Below are 16,776 nucleotides of genomic sequence, written 5' to 3' on the forward strand. Positions count from 1 at the left end.
TATTGGTTGGCTGGAACCAATGTACAAATTAGCGGGCTAGGGATTTAATATAGAGCTGTGCTCAACCGCTATAGCGCCGCTATAGCAAGCTAATTAGTACAATACAACGCTGTTGTAGCGGCAGCTACCATCAACCGCTATAGCACGATTCTAGCCCGCTATTTTGTACATAGGTTGGAACTCATCAACATAATTTATTTGAGGTCCCATCATCCTTTGTGGCACAATACAACTAATCTACGTTTATTCCTGTCCTTTAATTCAATCACCCCAAAAGAAAAAAAAGTGTTGTGAACTTGACCAAAGCTCACGAAGCACAAAGTTTTCATCATTCTGCCACGACAGTCTAGTTCCTAAGTGATTTTACTTTTTGAGGGAAAGGTAAATGCTAAATACGCAGTCATGTTGGAGTTGGACAAAGCGTACCAACAAGAGTCTTCAAGCGCATATTGGTGCATCCAACTAGAAATTATTGAATGGTCATAAAAGTTGTAAATAAGTACTTGAGATCAGAAGCATACCTCGAAAGCAAGCATTCGGCACCCATATATAATAGATATGAGTGGAAACTTGGTCAGAAAGAAGTTGCAGAACTGAAGCATCAGCTGGAATAGTAGTTTCTCATCAAACTGTTATTAAAAATATTATTACCGAATAAACAAATAGAGGCTCCTTCTTAATCTTATTTACTGTAAGAACATCTACACAGCTGTACTTCATAATGTTGTCTTGAGTAAATACAGGCGCGAATTTATCACTTAATAAGTGAAATGGTTAGCATGTACCATAAGATTCTGTGTGTTCATCCTCAAGCTAGCTGCTGCACAAGAAACCTCATGTACTACAATCAGGCAAGGTATCACTATACCACTGCCATATTGACAAGGTTCAACTAGGGCATGTGCTTAAATTACTACCTACTCCATACCAGAGGGATGATGTACGAGCATTTCTATATCCCCAAATTAATAGGAATGGGAAATACATGATGCTTGCCTAATGATTTGTAAATTAAAGCAATAAGAATGAGAAGATATAGACATGTTAATCGCTTAAAATCTGTTTATAAAACAGATCAGAAGCTACACATATATATGAAGTAGTGAAGCCCTCTTCAAAAGCACTCGTACTAAAAACGAAAATACGAAATTGTGGCAACACTATTAATCAGTTCATCGCAGAAAATGGCAGGTATTGATTGCATATACATCAAGTTACATACACATGATGATACCATCTCATTATCCTACTATGTAGATTGGTTGTGCCTCACTGCAACTGTCGACCCATACATGGGAAATATTTACCTCCCCATTCCCTAATTATTTGACTCTGCAAACATAACCTGAGGTGTTGCTCAGCAACAGAACAGACCTATCGCTTATATACAAAGACACTTCTTTCAGGTATGGCTCCCTCCTTTGGTGTTACTGAGCCTGGAAAGTAGGTAGAGGCAACCTGAGGAGAGGAAGATTGATGCAGCGAAGCAAAGGAGGTCAGTACAGGATGTAATGGTCACTCTCCAGCTCTTCTCAAAGATGCCAACCAGTAGACTCATGACAATGACATGGCCCAGCTTTGTCTTAAGATCATTCACCGACTGGATTACCAGCCACTTGGGTCGTTCCTACAGACAGAACCAGAGATGTCAAGAAACTGAAACCGACAGTGATGCTTTGCTAGCTGAGAACCGCTGAGAGGGATGTGAATGTGAACCAACCGGAAGACTGAACAAGCCAAACAAGTTGGAGCCATAAGACATGTCCATTTCACTGATGAACAGCTCATACAAGCCCGTCCCGAATACAAACATGACCGTTCCAATGAGAAACATGTCTGCAGGTGAAAGAGCCAAAGAGGTAATGCACAATGGTAAGCCATCACTAACGATTTGAACAATTAGAGACGATATCATAGTTGAATTGTACTTAAGTGGCACGAATTTGAATATTGAACGGTTGATTTGGAACAAGCATGAGGAGAGTCTGTTTGGTTACCAATGGCTTCAAGCAACATTAGGATGAGCATTCCACCGCCGTGCAGGTAGTACTCGACGAAGGCGTCCATCACATAAACGCATCCCTGCAGAATCCCATGCTCCAGTCACAAATTGGGAGGAAATAAAGCCCTGAATCTTTGGTGAACCAATCAATGAAACGAGTGAGCGAGCGAGCACCTTGAGGAAGCAGGGGACGCAGCCGGCGAGCAAGCCGCCGATGCCGAGGAAGGTCATGAAGCGGCAGGCGCAGATGACCTTCTCGATCCGATCCTCCAGCCCCGCCCCGAACTTCGTCTCGGTGGGCAGCCCCACCGGGCGGAAGAGCACCTCGCGCATGCCGCCGCGGCGGTGCTCCTCCGAATGAACCGCGCCCGCCGCCGCCGCTGCCGCGTGGGAACGCTTGGGCGACACCGCCTCTGACCGCACGCGCGACCTCGGCCTCCACGCCCACCCGGCGCACCCCGCCGCCACGCAAGTGAGAGGCCTGAGCTTCATTGCCGCCGCAAGATGATTCAAACCGCTTCCTCCACCAGTAACTTAAGTCGCCGCTTTGCTCCCGCACCCTGCTCCGCTCCCCGCCGCACGCGGCCGGGGGATGGTTAAGTAGCCGGCGCACCGAGCAGCCCCCGCTCGACTGACCGCACCCGTGTCGCGCTTCCCCTCGGCCCGCGGATGGCGACGAAGATAATTCCTCGGCGGATGGCGATGATTGACGCGTGCCGGCCATTCCTTTCGGGAACCACCAGGGCCACACACGAACGCCCGCGGAACAGGACGGCCCGTGCGTCGGACGGTGGGAGTCGTGTGAAGGAAGTCTGACTGATTGATTGGTTGACTGGGCTTGCCATCTTGCCCAAGTTGACGGTTTTTCAGAAACAGGGTTGGATTTCCTTACCTTACATCCACCCCTTAAAAAGGTGCCTCCGGTGAAAAGTTCAGAACAGGAGCATCCGCTGCCGACCGCCTTTGCCGCTAGCGGAGCCTTCTCCGTCTCCCGCGACGAAGATAAGATTGGACAAATTTTACCGAGAATCCAGAACCGAACCGAACCTACCGGAACCGAGTCGAACTAACCGATAACTAAAATTTCGGTTACCTGTTCGGTTCTTTAACGGTTAAATCGGTTCCATACCTCGGTTAACCTAGATAACCAAAGTACTGAGAATAACCCTAGCCAGTAGCCAACGCCCACGCCCGCTTGCCCGTCTGCCCGCCCGCCACCGGCCCGGCCTCTGCCCGCGCCCGTACCGCTCCAACTCCCCTGCGCGCCCCCTCCGCGCTTGGCCTCCACCTCCACCTCCCCCACGTGCCACGCGCCCGCGCCCGACGCTCGTCCCGCTCCGCCGGCGCCACTCCCCCATATTATGTACTGTTCGGTTTTTCGGTTATAACCGGGACCGAACTGAAAGTACCGAAACCGAAACCGAAACCGAATTTACTCAGTTCTCATTTCTGAAAAGAACCGATCGGCTCCTATTTTCTAGGAACCGAAGTTATGTAGAAACCGAGAAACCGATCCGATCGGTTCGGTTAGAACCGAATGCCCAGGCCTAAATGAAGAAGAACTCAAGGTGAAATTCATAGCCGGAACCCAATCGACTTAAAGATCTTCGAAGTCCACCAGTAGCGCACTAGAAGCATGGTGTTTTTCCGTTGAATGTGCCGAGCAGTCCTCATAATCATCGGGCTCGATTGCCGGTTGCCTCACCAGCAACACCCAGTCAACAAGCGACAATCCCGCAAAGGTAACTGAACAACACCAGCTCGAACACATGAGAGCAAACCTCACAAAGCAGTCATAGATGACAACGAGATCATCTGAACCACTTCAAAGGGATAAAATTCTAGTATAACCAGAACCACCTGAAGGATCAAAGCACATCCAAAACTTCACATATCCATTGTTGTATTCTAGTTTACAAATCCAGCACTGTTGTTGGCATCATGGGCAACGATGGCACCAAGAAAATCAAAGTGGAACCGAACAACAACGCAGAAAATAAAACCGATGACTTACCCGTCGAGGTTAAAACCCCCGCAGATATCACCATCGAGCACCGTTTGCACCTCAGACACCACCAGAACTCGCTCACCACGAACAAAGGCAATAGTAGAGAAGCTCCAGAAGGGACAAAAGCTTACCAACGAGATCTTTACCGTCAAAAAATCCAACCCTAATCTAACTAGAACTACTCTATTTCTCTATTAGAAGGGGATATGTATATCACCCACCGAATCCACCGTTCCCAAGCACATCAGTGCCAAAAACGCCACCGACGGTGAGGAAAAACAGCGAATCTGCCGGGGAGCCAAGAAATCGCCTCTCTCGACCGTTCCCGGGGAACGGACGCTTCGAGAGGAAGGGTTGCCCAAGTTGACGTGGTAGATTGTTCTTTCGCCGCGAGCCGTTGGGCTTTCGTTCTCGAATGTTCGAAGAAGGCCGGCCCAGCCCAACGGCAGAAAGGAGAGGCCCGAGTTCGCTCCAACAGGAACGCAGAACAGAGAGAGCTTGATGCTGCCAGCAGAGTCATTGGCCGCCGTGGCAAAATTTGTGCAGTGTGCCAGTGTCCTATCGTAGATCAAACTTCGACTCCCCAGTATTGGATTATGACAGCGGCAGTCACGAAATTACGGCATTTTGGAGCTCGTTCCTGATTTACTGAGATTTGGAATCCACCCATTACAGTTCAGTAATTCACAACTCAACCTCACTGAACTGCACCTAATTCAACAGTAAATGGAAAGAAGGAAAAAAAAAAGAATGAATTACAGATTACAAATGAGTGTGTGTTCCTGGCTTCCTGTACTTGGGGATTATATGTACCAGCATTATTCGCCTGTACAAGTATGGCGCATTGACGTATGTATCTGCCAATTGTTGCTGTGGAATGAACGAACGAATGAATGGCACAATGGAGAGAGCAGTCGACTTGGAGCTACGGCGACTTGGATCGGCAGTCGATGGGCATGGCGGTGCCGTTGCCGGGGTAGTTGAAGAGGAAGCGGCAGGAGATGCGCGTCCAGAACTGGAGCGAGGCGAAGATGCCCACCTTCCAAGTCGTGCGCGCCTTGCCGAAGAGGTCGAGCGGCACGATGCCGGCCTTGAGCGCGCCGTCCATGTACTGCATCCCTTCGGGGCTGAGCTGCCGCCCCCCCGAGATGATCTGGTACCGCAGCGGCACGGCGCTCCGGCGCGCCACGGCGAAGGTCCCGGCGCGCAGCAACGCGACGTCGGCGCCGTGGAAGCCGACGGCGAGGTTGACGCCGGAGAAGGTGGCGTCGGTCTTGGAGTTGGTGTTCTCGGCTTGGATGGTGAGCGCCAGCTGCAGGTCGAGGATGGTCCCCGACTGGCCGTACTCGAGGCGCTCCAGCCGCGCGTCGGAGACCAGCAGGTACGGCATCTTGGGCTTGTACAGCAGGTAGACTGCGAACACGGTGGCGCCGGCGACGATGACGCCGATGGCCAGCAGCGTGCACAGGATCACCAGCGCCCACACCAGCCGGGAGCTCTCGCGCCGCTCCGGCTCCCGGATCTGCTGCACCCGCCGCTTCTTGCGCTCGTGCTGCTGCTCGTGGCCGTGAGACGCCTCCACCTCGCCGGCGCCGGCGCCGCTGGGAGCAGCGGCCTGGTGGTGGTGGGGTCCCGCCTCTCTGTCCATGGTTCCTCCTCCCTCCCTATCGGCTGTCCGTGCCGGCGGGGACGGAATCGGAGGGAGGGATTAATACATTAGTGGAGGAGTGGCATTGGGGCAAAGCAGAGGAGGGAATGAGGGAAGCATGGTGTTAAGGTTGGGGACGGGGAGGGTTTGGTATCTCTCGCCTCATTCCTTGCTCTCTCCCCCAGCTTCTCCTCCTTTTCGGTTGGAGCTAGTTTGGTAATCTGCAAGCTCAAGGTGCCTCCTTGCTTGCCTGCTGCTGCTTCTGCTTGCTTTTACAATCTCATCATCCAGTCTAGTGTGGCAGTATTTAAATTCTAAATCCACATCACATCCGGGCCCTTTTCGGTGTCGGAAAGTAAAGAATGGCATGGGCTGGCATTTTGCATTTGCAAAGCCCAGCTAGCTACTGCCATAGTGTCATCTGACTGAGCCTGTTGCATTATTTTTTTTTTTTGAAACATTGAGCCTGTTGCATTGTAAGACTTTCACATTTTTTTTAAAAAAAAGGCAGTGTAAAAATTAGCTACAGTCTTAACTGTATCGTGCCACTGTCATCACATGGAAAGGAAAGGAGAAGAAAAAGAAAACTGAAACGGTGTGCGTGGAAAAGGAAAAGGCAGCGGCAAAGGCGACGGGCAGGTACATCGATAGCTCCACTTTGATCGCAGCATTCGTGTGGGACCATGACCCCACCATGCATGCATCCAGTATTACAAGCGCTGAAAAAATTACGAGGTCAGGTTCGGGTCGAAAAGGAAGCATGAGGTCAAATCAAACGGTCAGCTTGTTCGTCGTGGACCTTCCACTCCCAGCCCGTGAGCTGGCACCAGTTCGAAACTGAATGACGCTGGATCACCGACGGCTTGTGACGAGGGCGGCGGCGGGACAGTACTGCGCGGTGGCTGGCTGTTCTCCTCTCGGCCGCCGCCGTTGGTCATCGGGCATAACTCGGGCCGGCAGCGGCGAGTTGAAAGGACGGCGGCCATTGATGGGCTGCCTTGCACTACACCGCTCAGATCGAAGATGTGCCTGCCGAAGTTCGGCGACAGTTGATGTCCCAATCTAACCAGTCGCATTGCATGTGCTGCCTACCCACAAAGGAACGATAAGATCATGGATTCATTCATGGTTGCATTGCATGATCATCAATTGGTCCGGCCGGCCGTGCTCGATTAGAGCCAGTCCCATCGACGTCGTGTGCCGGCCCGCCTTCCCGTACTTGTGAAACAACGGTCGCCGGCTAATAATTCGGCGTGGACACCCAAGTTGTAAAATGGCAGACCTCACATGTACCCTAGTCAAAGACGGGCGAAATGCACACAAGTCAGTGCACGTGGAGTTGATTCCCCCCACTCATGCGCGGGAGAAGCATTCTTTCTACCCCTGGAATTAATTCTTCCTGCGACGTAAGGTGAAAATTCACTCTGGTTTATTTTGCAAAGGGTATTTTCAAAAAAAATTGCAAAAGGGGAAATGTCTTCGGTCCCTGATGACACTTATGACTTTGTGTCATTGCGTGTGCGCGCGCCAAATCCACTTGTGACTTGTCTCTCCCAAACGCACTGGGCGGATTGGGCGCTGCCTACGTGGACTTGGATGTCCATGCAAGTGCATGCATTTGCATGTGCCACGGTGGCTGGCACCAACTAACCCCAGCTGGCCAGCTTCCTTTCCCGGGCGCAAGCTATAAAACCAACCCAAACACAACCGATCAACCCGCAACACTTCTCGCCGCGCCACCACAACCAACACAGAGCTCGCGCTTGTACGCACGGACGAGCTCGCACCCAATCAACGTAACCGCGCGCTGATGGCATCGTCGTCGCTGCCGGCGTTCACGGTGCGCCGGGCCGGGGAGCCGGTGCTGGTGGTGCCGGCGGAGCCGACGCCGCGGGAGACGAAGCCGCTGTCGGACATCGACGACGCCGAGGGCATGCGGTTCTACAGCTCGGGGATCCACCTGTACCGCGCCGACCAGGCCAGGGCGGGGCAGGACCCCGCCAGGGTCGTCCGGGAGGCGCTGGCCAGGGCGCTCGTCCCGTACTACCCGCTCGCCGGCCGCCTCCGCGAGGAGGAAGGGAGGAAGCTCGTAGTCGACTGCGCTGCGCAGGGCGTCATGTTCGCCGAGGCCGACGCCGACCTCACCGCCGACGACTTCGGCGACGTCAATAGCCCGCCGTTCCCGTGCTTCGAGCGGTTCATCCTCGAGAGCACCACCATCGCCGGCGTCGAGCCCGTCGTCGACCGGCCCCTGTTGTACGTTCAGGTACTAACAAGTAACGGCGGTGTCTTGCCGGCTTGCCGTACAGATGGTGTCACGCATTCACGCTTACTGATATGAACTAAGCACAGCAACTAATGACGTGCAGGTGACGAGGCTCAAGTGTGGCGGCTTCATCTTCGGGCGGCGGATCTGCCACTGCCTGGTGGACGCGCCGGGAGCGATGCAGTTCGAGAAGGCCGTCTGCGAGTTCGCGCGGGGCGCCGACGCGCCGTCGCTGGCGCCGGCGTGGGGCAGGGAGACGTTCATGGCGCGGCAGGCCCCGCGGCCGTCGTACCCGCACGTCGAGTACCGCGAGCCGGCGGGCGGGCCGGATAGGATGATGTCGACGCCCCCCGGCGACATGGCGCGCGTCCCCTTCTTCTTCGGGCCGCGGGAGATCGCGGGGCTGCGCCAGCGCGCGGCACCGGGCATCCGCGGGAGCTGTTCCCGGTTCGAGCTCGTCGCCGCCGGCATCTGGCGCAGCCGCACGGCGGCGCTCGGGTACGCGCCGGACGAGGAGGTGCGCCTGTCCTTCATCGTGAACGCGCGCGGCCGCGCCGGCATCCCGCTCCCGGAGGGCTTCTACGGGAACGCGTTCGCCTACTCCGTGGCGGCGACCACCGCCGGCGAGCTCTGCGGGAGGGACCTCGGGTACGCGCTGGAGCTGGTGAAGAAGGCCAAGTCGGCGGTGACGTACGACTACCTGCTGTCGGTGGCGGACCTGATGGTGCTCACGGGGCGGCCGCTGTTCGTGCTGTCGCGGACGTACATTGTGTCCGACGTCAGCCACGCCGGGTTCAAGAGCGTCGACTTCGGGTGGGGGGAGGCCGTCTACGGCGGGCCGGCCAAGGGCGGCGAAGGGCCGTTTCCCGGCGTGACCAACTACTTCTCGCGGGCCAAGAACGGCAAGGGGGAGGAGTGCACGGTGGTGCCCGTCTGCCTGCCCAAGGACGCCATGGAGAAGTTCCAGCTCGAGGTCCAAGGACTCACCGCCGAGCTCTAGCTATGTTTCGCGCCTTCCGGTGTGTGCAGCCTTCGCACAAGCACAACTAGTTAATCGTGACACATGCAGCGTATGAATGCATTGTTCATCCCGAAATATACAAGGCATGGTGTTGTTCTAAAAGTCAAAGTTTTTAAGGGTACCTGGGTACATTTGGTAGTACGAAGCATTTTAGATGGATCTGTCTATTTGTCACCCGAGTGTTTCCAGAGCTGCCAGCACCCGGGTGTTTTTTACCCTTAAAACACACGATTCTGAGGCAGGAAAAAATAGGGTGTTTTAGGCTGGTCTGGCACCCGATTTTCTAAACCATCAGATTAACATCTGACGGTACTGCGCATTTCAGGTGAGAACATCAGATTAATATCTCTGCTGATTGCACGAACAGAAGGACACCACCAATAGTTAGACAACTCTGCTGCACACCGATTGCACGCTACTACTTCTGTACCCCAAAAAACCCAAACAACATAAACAGCGACAGCTTTTAGGGGACAAATCGATCCCCAAATCAAACCCTAGTATAGTATGATCCCCAAATCATTAGTACGAGGCAAGTCAAACCTAACCATGTCACAAATCGAAGCAAAACAATTTAAAAAAAATACTTGTCAAGAGCACGAACTATGGTCATGAACATGTTCTACATTAGTAGCTGACCAAACTAGAACAAGACATTCCAGAACACCTTCTTGGATACTGAGATAAGTCATATTATCCCTGATCATCTGAACATCATGCCTAACAAAGGCCTTCTAACAAAAACGGCATTTCTGCAGTCAATAAGAAAAAGAAAATTGAACACAATATAGAACAAGCATCTAGCAGGACAAACAAAAGATGAAACTGTAAGAATTAATTCAAACAAAAGGTAAAGAATAACCTTAAAGAACAAACTCACAAGAAGATAACTCAGCTCAAAAAATAATGCAAAAATGTCCAAAATAAACAGGTGCACATATTTTTTCTATAGTTAGTAAAATAACAAATATTTTAGGCAAGTGTGCAACCCCTCAAATTCAAATCCAACCTACAGATTTTTCTCTATAGTTAGTAAGATAACAAATATTTTGGGCAAGTGTACAACCCCTCAAATGCAAAACCAACCTACAGATTTTTTCTACAGTTAGTAAAATTACAAATATTTTTAGGTAAGTGTGCAACCCCTCAAATGCAAACAGATATTTACATAACAAAGTTATACATTTTACAGTAATTAAAGCATTGTAAACGAATGCATTTTGTACTATAAATGATGTAGCACACATATTATAGATGATATGGTATGTGATATTTAAATAAATTGGGTTATCATTCAGAACATGAACGATTTAGTGATAACTACCTTCATAGTTGCATATATTTTATCATAATTATGGGTCATGTTCTTAGTGGAAAATATCAAGATACATAGATAAGGAAAATACTTTATGTACAGAAATCATAACAATTTTTCTATGAGAAAAATAACCATTTGAATCAGTAATGATAGTACCTTGGAGATCACAGCCATCTTGCAGTCACGGTACCTGGAAAATTGAACAAATAATGCAGATTTAGAATTTAGAAAGAAAGAACAAGAAATGGCGCTGAAAAATAAGGGGAAAACTATATATCATGTTGCTAGAACTAACTGTTTTAGTAGAGAAAATCTATAGGTGATGAACATGAATAAACATGGAAGTCAATGAGAAAAAGGCATGGCAAATTGTGCAGTTCATGGCAAGAATCGAAACAAACAAGATGATCCAATGAAGAAACTGAGTTTGCAGGGTTGTCAAAATAAAATGAATATTCAGTTCAACATACGAAAGAAGAGAAATGAATCGAGACCATACCTCGAGTTCTCCGACCTCTGCATTTTCTCCTCTCTGGCTTCTACCAACAGCAGAAATATCAAATGTAGAAATAAGAAAGTGGAGAAGCAATTAAGATAACAGAGGGAAGAGGAGGTAGAAATACAGATGGAGGCAGTAAAGTAGCCCGTCAATAGAGGAGGTGGAGATGTTCATCCGATTTCACACCAGGAAATACGCTGGAAGATACAAGAAATGGGTCAGAAACTAGGCCTAATTAACTAAGATATGTATCGATGATGGACCTCCAATTGAAATTGAAACAAAATAAATGAAACCAATGTCATAAGATATGCCCAAATTGAACTCTTAACATTAAAGGCACATGTTGAAAAGAATATTATGTACCAGACAAATCAAGCTAAAAAAGCAATGGGAAAATAGGACCCATGACTAGATGAAGTGATGATGAGATATGCTAACAGAGAACTCACGTGAACTAAGGCAGGAGGGCATAAATAGGGAAAAAAAAGCCAAACTTGGCTGCCAAGAAGAAGGACGACACAGCTCTAGAATTGAAAAGCAGATCGGCTCAGCGACAAAGAAAAGCATCTTAATCCTAGTCATGTGGATATCTACATACATGAACACAAATTACATATGTATGCAATACAAATGACAATGAGGATGTCCATGTAAATTTAGCACACTTGAACTATATATGAATTCTACCTACTTTAGATAATGCATTTAGACACAAATAATGCTAAAAAATGGATGCAGGGAACAAATCAAAGCAAAGAGTTGCCAGATGATGAGATGAACATATATGAACTGAATTGTATGTGCAATATGCCATTTTCATAATTACCTATCCAGCATAGAAAGTGGAAATACCTAACCAGATTTTCTATGGTCAGTTAAATTGAAAATGAGCGGGCTCCTAGCGAACCCCAGCACATGCAAAGGATTATGTAAAAAAATTATAGAAAATACCAGATTTGGTAGATGTTTTCTATGGTCAGTCAAATTGCAAATTTAGTGGCCTCATGACGAACCCTCCATATGCAAAGAAACATGAAAATCAAAGAGAGAAAATACCAAATTGCAAATGTCAAATGTTCAAATTATTTTTATGGCCTGTCAAATGGCAGATAGTTTGCGTGATGAATGAAACCCCTCAGATGCAAATGACAAATATGCATATGAAAATACATAGTGAACTGTTACATGTATATTATATATGAATTATAATGAAATTATCACTGTAATTATGATTAATCTAAATTGTAACTATAGAAAATAATAGTGTAGCGTAGTCAAAAATATGGATAATCTAAGATAACAGAACTATACAAGTATATCCAAATAAAATATGATGACTTGAACTATATAGTAGAACTATCACTAGAAGTAGGATTACCTAAGATGACATATACATGGTAAATGTACAAGATGTATCTAATGTGAGTAATGATTAAACCTTGGGAAATCATACAATTGGCATCACAAGTAAATCTGACAGTAATTCCAAATGTATGGCTAATCTTCATAAGCTTTTGCTGAAGTGTTCATGTCAACAATGGTAATGAATTAAGTCTAAACTTGCATAAATGCTTAAACATATATAAAAGACCAAGGGAACTCTAACACAATGAGATTTCAAGAAAAATTATTAAAAGATTAAACTTGTAATGGAAAGATACATCCTCTGATACACGAAAGATACATAGAAGCTATTCGATTTAACTACAAAGGACAAACTAAAAGATATCATGGATTTATATGCATAGACGTCTACTTCAATCACACGGCAGTAAATACGATGCATATGATTTACCAGATAAGATTTTTAAGAATGTACCTTAAACCCGATAGACTGTTCGTGCCAAGAAAAATCTATATGAAAAAGGTCATAGGGAGAAAAAAAGATTTGTTAGTTAAGAATTAAGATTTTATTTTATAAGGTATAATGAAATAAACTGATGTAGCACTTAATATGAAAATTTTCTATATTGCATTAGAGAACGAAAAGGAAGATTAAATGATTTGTACTAAGAGATGTAGGAGGAGGGTAAAATCGCATGACCTAAACGTAACTATGATTCCATAGCCTAAAATTGCAAGCCACACAAAATTATCGATTAAATTGACATCATACAAAGCCAGCCAAACTCATAGTGGAGATCTAGAAGGGGAATAAGATGAAACATAAAATTGCCAAGCATAATCAATGAAACAATGACCTAAAATGGAATTAGAAATTAAACACATTAAATTATAATGTGGGAATACCATATTGACATCAACAAATTCATTGTAAAAATAATTCATCTGGACTGTGTTGGAGCCTAAATGTATATAATAGTGAGTTATGATTAGGGGGAGTTATAGATCAGACTAGGTTGCAAAATACTACCAATTCAAGAACTATTAAAAAAATATAAAATGATAAACACAAAGAAGCAGTGTAGGAATACAGGTTGCAAAATACTACCAATTCAAGAACTATTAAAAATATATAAAGTGCTAAACACATAGAAGCAGTGGAGGAATACAGCACTAGCTCATAACATACAGGAGGAACATAATATGTAAGCCCGAATACACCACAAAAAACCATGTACTACTTGCTACCCCTATCAGCATACGATGCATTTCTCGCTTCAAAAACTCTGAGATAAGCAAGTGATACACTAGCAAATAGGTTTAGGTAAATTCTATAGATGCTGAGCCAAAATATGAAAAATAAATCGAAATAGCTGTTTGGTACTAAAGATTTTCAAAGTTTTCGGTGTACGGTGAGATGTCGTACATGATAGATGTAAATTCAGCAAAAAAAATTCTACGGATTATAAAAACTCAAAGTTTTGGGGAATATTACAAACCCACAAAAGATAAAGGTGGACATAAAAAATAAAGTATTAACTTGTGTTCATGTGAAAAATTAGCTAAATTAAGTGGAGTATAAATAAGAAACTGAAGCACCTAACCATATACATACTACAGTTCCAATACATAAGAAACCTGAGAAACAAACTTAGGATTTTAACTTACAAATGGCACCAATTTTGGACACGCTAATTTGGTCAGCATTAGAACCTACAACCAGTGATGCATTTTACTTACCTAAACAAGTAAAGCAAAATTTACATCTTATATCCAACTATGTATTACCTAAATTAGTAGTTCGATACTGACCAATCAGGTAGGTGGACTTGGTTCACTAGATATATCTTTCCAACAACTTAATTAGCTAATGAATCAACTAACCATCACTCCAAAGTAAAGAGTAAGTCATAAGAAGTAATAAAAAAATGAAGCATCTATCTGTGATGAGGAACATGGGATATTGTTTTATTGATGCGTTGGTTCTATGAGAACTCCTATATGTGTCCATACTTCAGAAGGAAGATCAAACTCTAGTTTCCAACTACTTGGAAACACATCTTCAGGGGGACTGTTGTTCACAGATGAGAATGAAACAAGAATGAAATGGTTGGAAGAGAAGAAAAAAATCAGCATATTTCTTATGAAACAAAACAAAATATCAAACCCTAATCCGACAAATCAAATTGTGAACCAAGCAGATCTAGTCATATAGAACTGAGAACAAGCAAATCAAAACCTAAACAAAAAAAATTAGTTATTTAGCTACTCCTCCAAAATGCCATAGAACAACATTCCAGTGAACCCCTAAAATCCCCTACCAAAATGTTCTGTGACCCTACTATACAGATATCCAATCACAACTTCAGCCACATTTCAAACAAAAATATGAGGAAAAGAGTAAATCAAAAGGCTAGACACACGAATGATGCAAAAATCTTCAGGATTCCACCTACTGTAACATCGCTCCTTAGGAAAATCCTATGCAAAAAAATCAGATCTACCAGGGCTGATAAGGGAGGACAAACGATTCGGTGGCAAATCAACTAAGAATACACAGATTGAGTGGAGGAATCGATGAACCCTAAGAGCGCCTTGCTTCTTCACTCTAGCGACAACGACGAGGAAAATGAAGAAAGAAGCTCCAGAGTCCAGACAGAAGCCATCGAATAGTCTGTCCCGAACTGTCAGCAGCAAAAAGAATACGAAGAGCCATGGAGACAGAGCAGATAACAGAGCATCACACGGACATAGATGACAGACAGAAACGATCGGATGGATAGAAATACAAGTGCCGAGGATGGAAGAAATACTTGAGTGACCTTTAGATTTTTCCTTTTAGATTCTTAGTGAAATCACTAGAATCGCTGCCAAATGCCACTTCAAGAGAAACGGTTCGAAGAGAATCACTTGGAACCGATTCTCCTTTTTGAGCTATGCTAGAGAAAAAGCAATAAATTGGTCTTGCCCAATTTCAGTTCGCATTTTAAAGAATCTACCAGCCAGCCAAAGGGTGTTGCAAAGTGATTATGTTTCATTATAGAAGTGTCCAGAGACAATCTGTATCCAAAATATTTCTATGAGAATTTGAAACCTTAGCTACCAAACACACTCTAAGTTTGGCTAAGTTTACAGAGGACGAAAGAGAAAGACCACATGTCGGATTCTACTTTTTTTATAAAAAGAAAAGGAAAGGAAAAAGGGACTAGAATATTATATATCCTATAAATTAAGATGTTGTCCCTGCTGATGGATTGGAGATCGGAGGCAGTGGTGGGTGTCAGCTCGATGCGAGATCGATGGGTAGTGGGGTGCACTTCAGTTCATGCGTTCTGGGTCTCCGGCATGCGCGCTCATCGATTAGTTCCATGTGTTGCTCTCTGTTTTTCTACCGTGGAGGTCGGGTGCATCGATCGACCTGCGGGACATGTGATTATATATCCTGCGTTTTTTTTTAGTAGCATTTTGTTTGGATGAAGAGTCCTAGATTCATGTAATGCAGGCAAGTAGTTTGGCCGCTAAGCATTTTTCTTTTATGATTTCAACGACCTGTCATTAAAATTTCTGTCAGAGAGAGTATGATCAAGCTCCTGCACGTCATGAGCAATGCATCAATCTGATGATAGGGAGGTTGGGTCTAGGTGTTTAATTAGTGAGATGATAATGGATTACATATGGTGGCATGATGAGTGTGTAGGCCTTTTTTACAGCTAGTCATTACCATTAGTTGTATTTATGTAGGGAGGCATTTTCTGATCTTCTTATCATCATGACTCTAGTTTCAACTGCTCTTAAGTCATACAGTTGAAAGAGAAAAGAAAGAGAATATAAAGAGTAGGCTCATTGGGGAATAGGGACAATGCGAAGCGCGCGACCGCATGTATAGGGATTGGGAACTTACCCTCCCTCTATCACATCCAACCCCTGACGCGCCACTACCCATCGAGCAGGACAACCACCACGCTGGTGAACCCCGTGACACCAACGAGGCCAACAACTGTGTGCTTCACCACGGCGCTCAGAGCCATCTTTCCTCTCTCTTTTTTCTTTCTTTTTTCTTTTTTATTTTTGCGGTGCTACGCTCTTTGCTTTTTTTACTCCTTGATCTTGTTTGCTACTTAGGCTGGCACTTGGGGTGCTTAACTCTCCGGGCAAGGGGGTTTTTATAATGTCTTTGCACTCCACTTGTCCACTCCACCCATCCACCAAGTGGGGTGGTGCCAAAAAGCAAGGCACATCATTCTTTATTAGTTGGGTGAGATAATGCGATAACCTAAGGCGCTGATTGGTGGTAGGGGTAGGGGGCTCCCCTGCGAACTAGTGGAGCCCTCTTGATTTTTTGCGCTATGGAGAGTTGGAGATAGAAGTTGGAGGTGGCTGTAGGTTGAAGAAGAGTAGTAGTTCGTGAAATTGGGCCAGCCAGCATCTATTGGGCCAGCAAGGGGTATGCAATTTTCTATTGGGCTTCATTTCTCATCCACATAGTCACAGAACTAGCCTAATTACCAAGCCCAACAACCTTACCTCTTATAATGTTCACCTCCCTTACAAAAATTTCCTAGATCCGCCCCTGCCCTAAGAGATATCGATTCCTTAGTATTCCCCCTGGATCCCATAAAAGATATTGTCATATTCCTTTTTGCCTAAGAGCAACTCTAAAGACACAT

At 46.1% G+C, this 16,776-nt stretch overlaps 3 protein-coding genes and 1 non-coding gene across 4 annotated transcripts; 1 reads left to right on the top strand and 3 right to left on the bottom strand.

Moving 5' to 3' along the window:
- Nucleotides 1-1,171: 1,171 nt before the first annotated feature.
- On the bottom strand, nt 1,172-2,644 carry LOC117851250 (uncharacterized). The gene is made up of 4 exons (XM_034733032.2): nt 2,177-2,644; nt 1,998-2,082; nt 1,721-1,836; nt 1,172-1,627 (listed from the first exon to the last, which is right to left on the bottom strand). The coding sequence occupies exons 1-4, from the start codon at nt 2,492-2,494 to the stop codon at nt 1,403-1,405; spliced, it is 744 nt and encodes a 247-aa protein (XP_034588923.1). The 5' UTR covers nt 2,495-2,644; the 3' UTR covers nt 1,172-1,402.
- A 1,975-nt stretch (nt 2,645-4,619) lies between these two features.
- LOC117851981 (uncharacterized) lies at nt 4,620-5,913 on the bottom strand. The gene has a single exon (XM_034733899.2). The coding sequence runs from the start codon at nt 5,656-5,658 to the stop codon at nt 4,936-4,938; it is 723 nt and encodes a 240-aa protein (XP_034589790.1). The 5' UTR covers nt 5,659-5,913; the 3' UTR covers nt 4,620-4,935.
- Nucleotides 5,914-7,328: 1,415 nt separating this feature from the next.
- LOC117854030 (benzyl alcohol O-benzoyltransferase) lies at nt 7,329-9,119 on the top strand. Its single transcript, XM_034736310.2, has 2 exons — nt 7,329-7,924; nt 8,028-9,119. The coding sequence occupies exons 1-2, from the start codon at nt 7,469-7,471 to the stop codon at nt 8,922-8,924; spliced, it is 1,353 nt and encodes a 450-aa protein (XP_034592201.1). The 5' UTR covers nt 7,329-7,468; the 3' UTR covers nt 8,925-9,119.
- A 3,077-nt stretch (nt 9,120-12,196) lies between these two features.
- On the bottom strand, nt 12,197-12,279 carry LOC117854307 (small nucleolar RNA snoR77Y). Its single transcript, XR_004640237.1, has one exon. It is a non-coding gene; the product is annotated as a small nucleolar RNA snoR77Y (small nucleolar RNA).
- Between the last annotated feature and the right edge of the window lie 4,497 nt (nt 12,280-16,776).

The sequence above is a fragment of the Setaria viridis genome, chromosome 4 (genome assembly GCF_005286985.2).
Source record: "Setaria viridis chromosome 4, Setaria_viridis_v4.0, whole genome shotgun sequence".
Lineage (NCBI taxonomy): Eukaryota > Viridiplantae > Streptophyta > Magnoliopsida > Poales > Poaceae > Setaria > Setaria viridis.

What these genes read in the sequence shown, in the direction of transcription:
- LOC117851981 (XM_034733899.2), bottom strand. Translation starts at nt 5,658, where the DNA reads ATGGACAGAGAGGCGGGACCCCACCACCACCAGGCCGCTGCTCCCAGC.
- LOC117851250 (XM_034733032.2), bottom strand. Translation starts at nt 2,494, where the DNA reads ATGAAGCTCAGGCCTCTCACTTGCGTGGCGGCGGGGTGCGCCGGGTGG. An exon ending in AATGTTGCTTGAAGCCATTG is followed by an intron (nt 1,837 to 1,997) that starts GTAACCAAACAG and finishes TTTCACCTGCAG; the next exon opens with ACATGTTTCTCATTGGAACG. An exon ending in TTGGCTTGTTCAGTCTTCCG is followed by an intron (nt 1,628 to 1,720) that starts GTTGGTTCACAT and finishes TTCTGTCTGTAG; the next exon opens with GAACGACCCAAGTGGCTGGT.
- LOC117854030 (XM_034736310.2), top strand. Translation starts at nt 7,469, where the DNA reads ATGGCATCGTCGTCGCTGCCGGCGTTCACGGTGCGCCGGGCCGGGGAG. An exon ending in GGCCCCTGTTGTACGTTCAG is followed by an intron (nt 7,925 to 8,027) that starts GTACTAACAAGT and finishes AATGACGTGCAG; the next exon opens with GTGACGAGGCTCAAGTGTGG.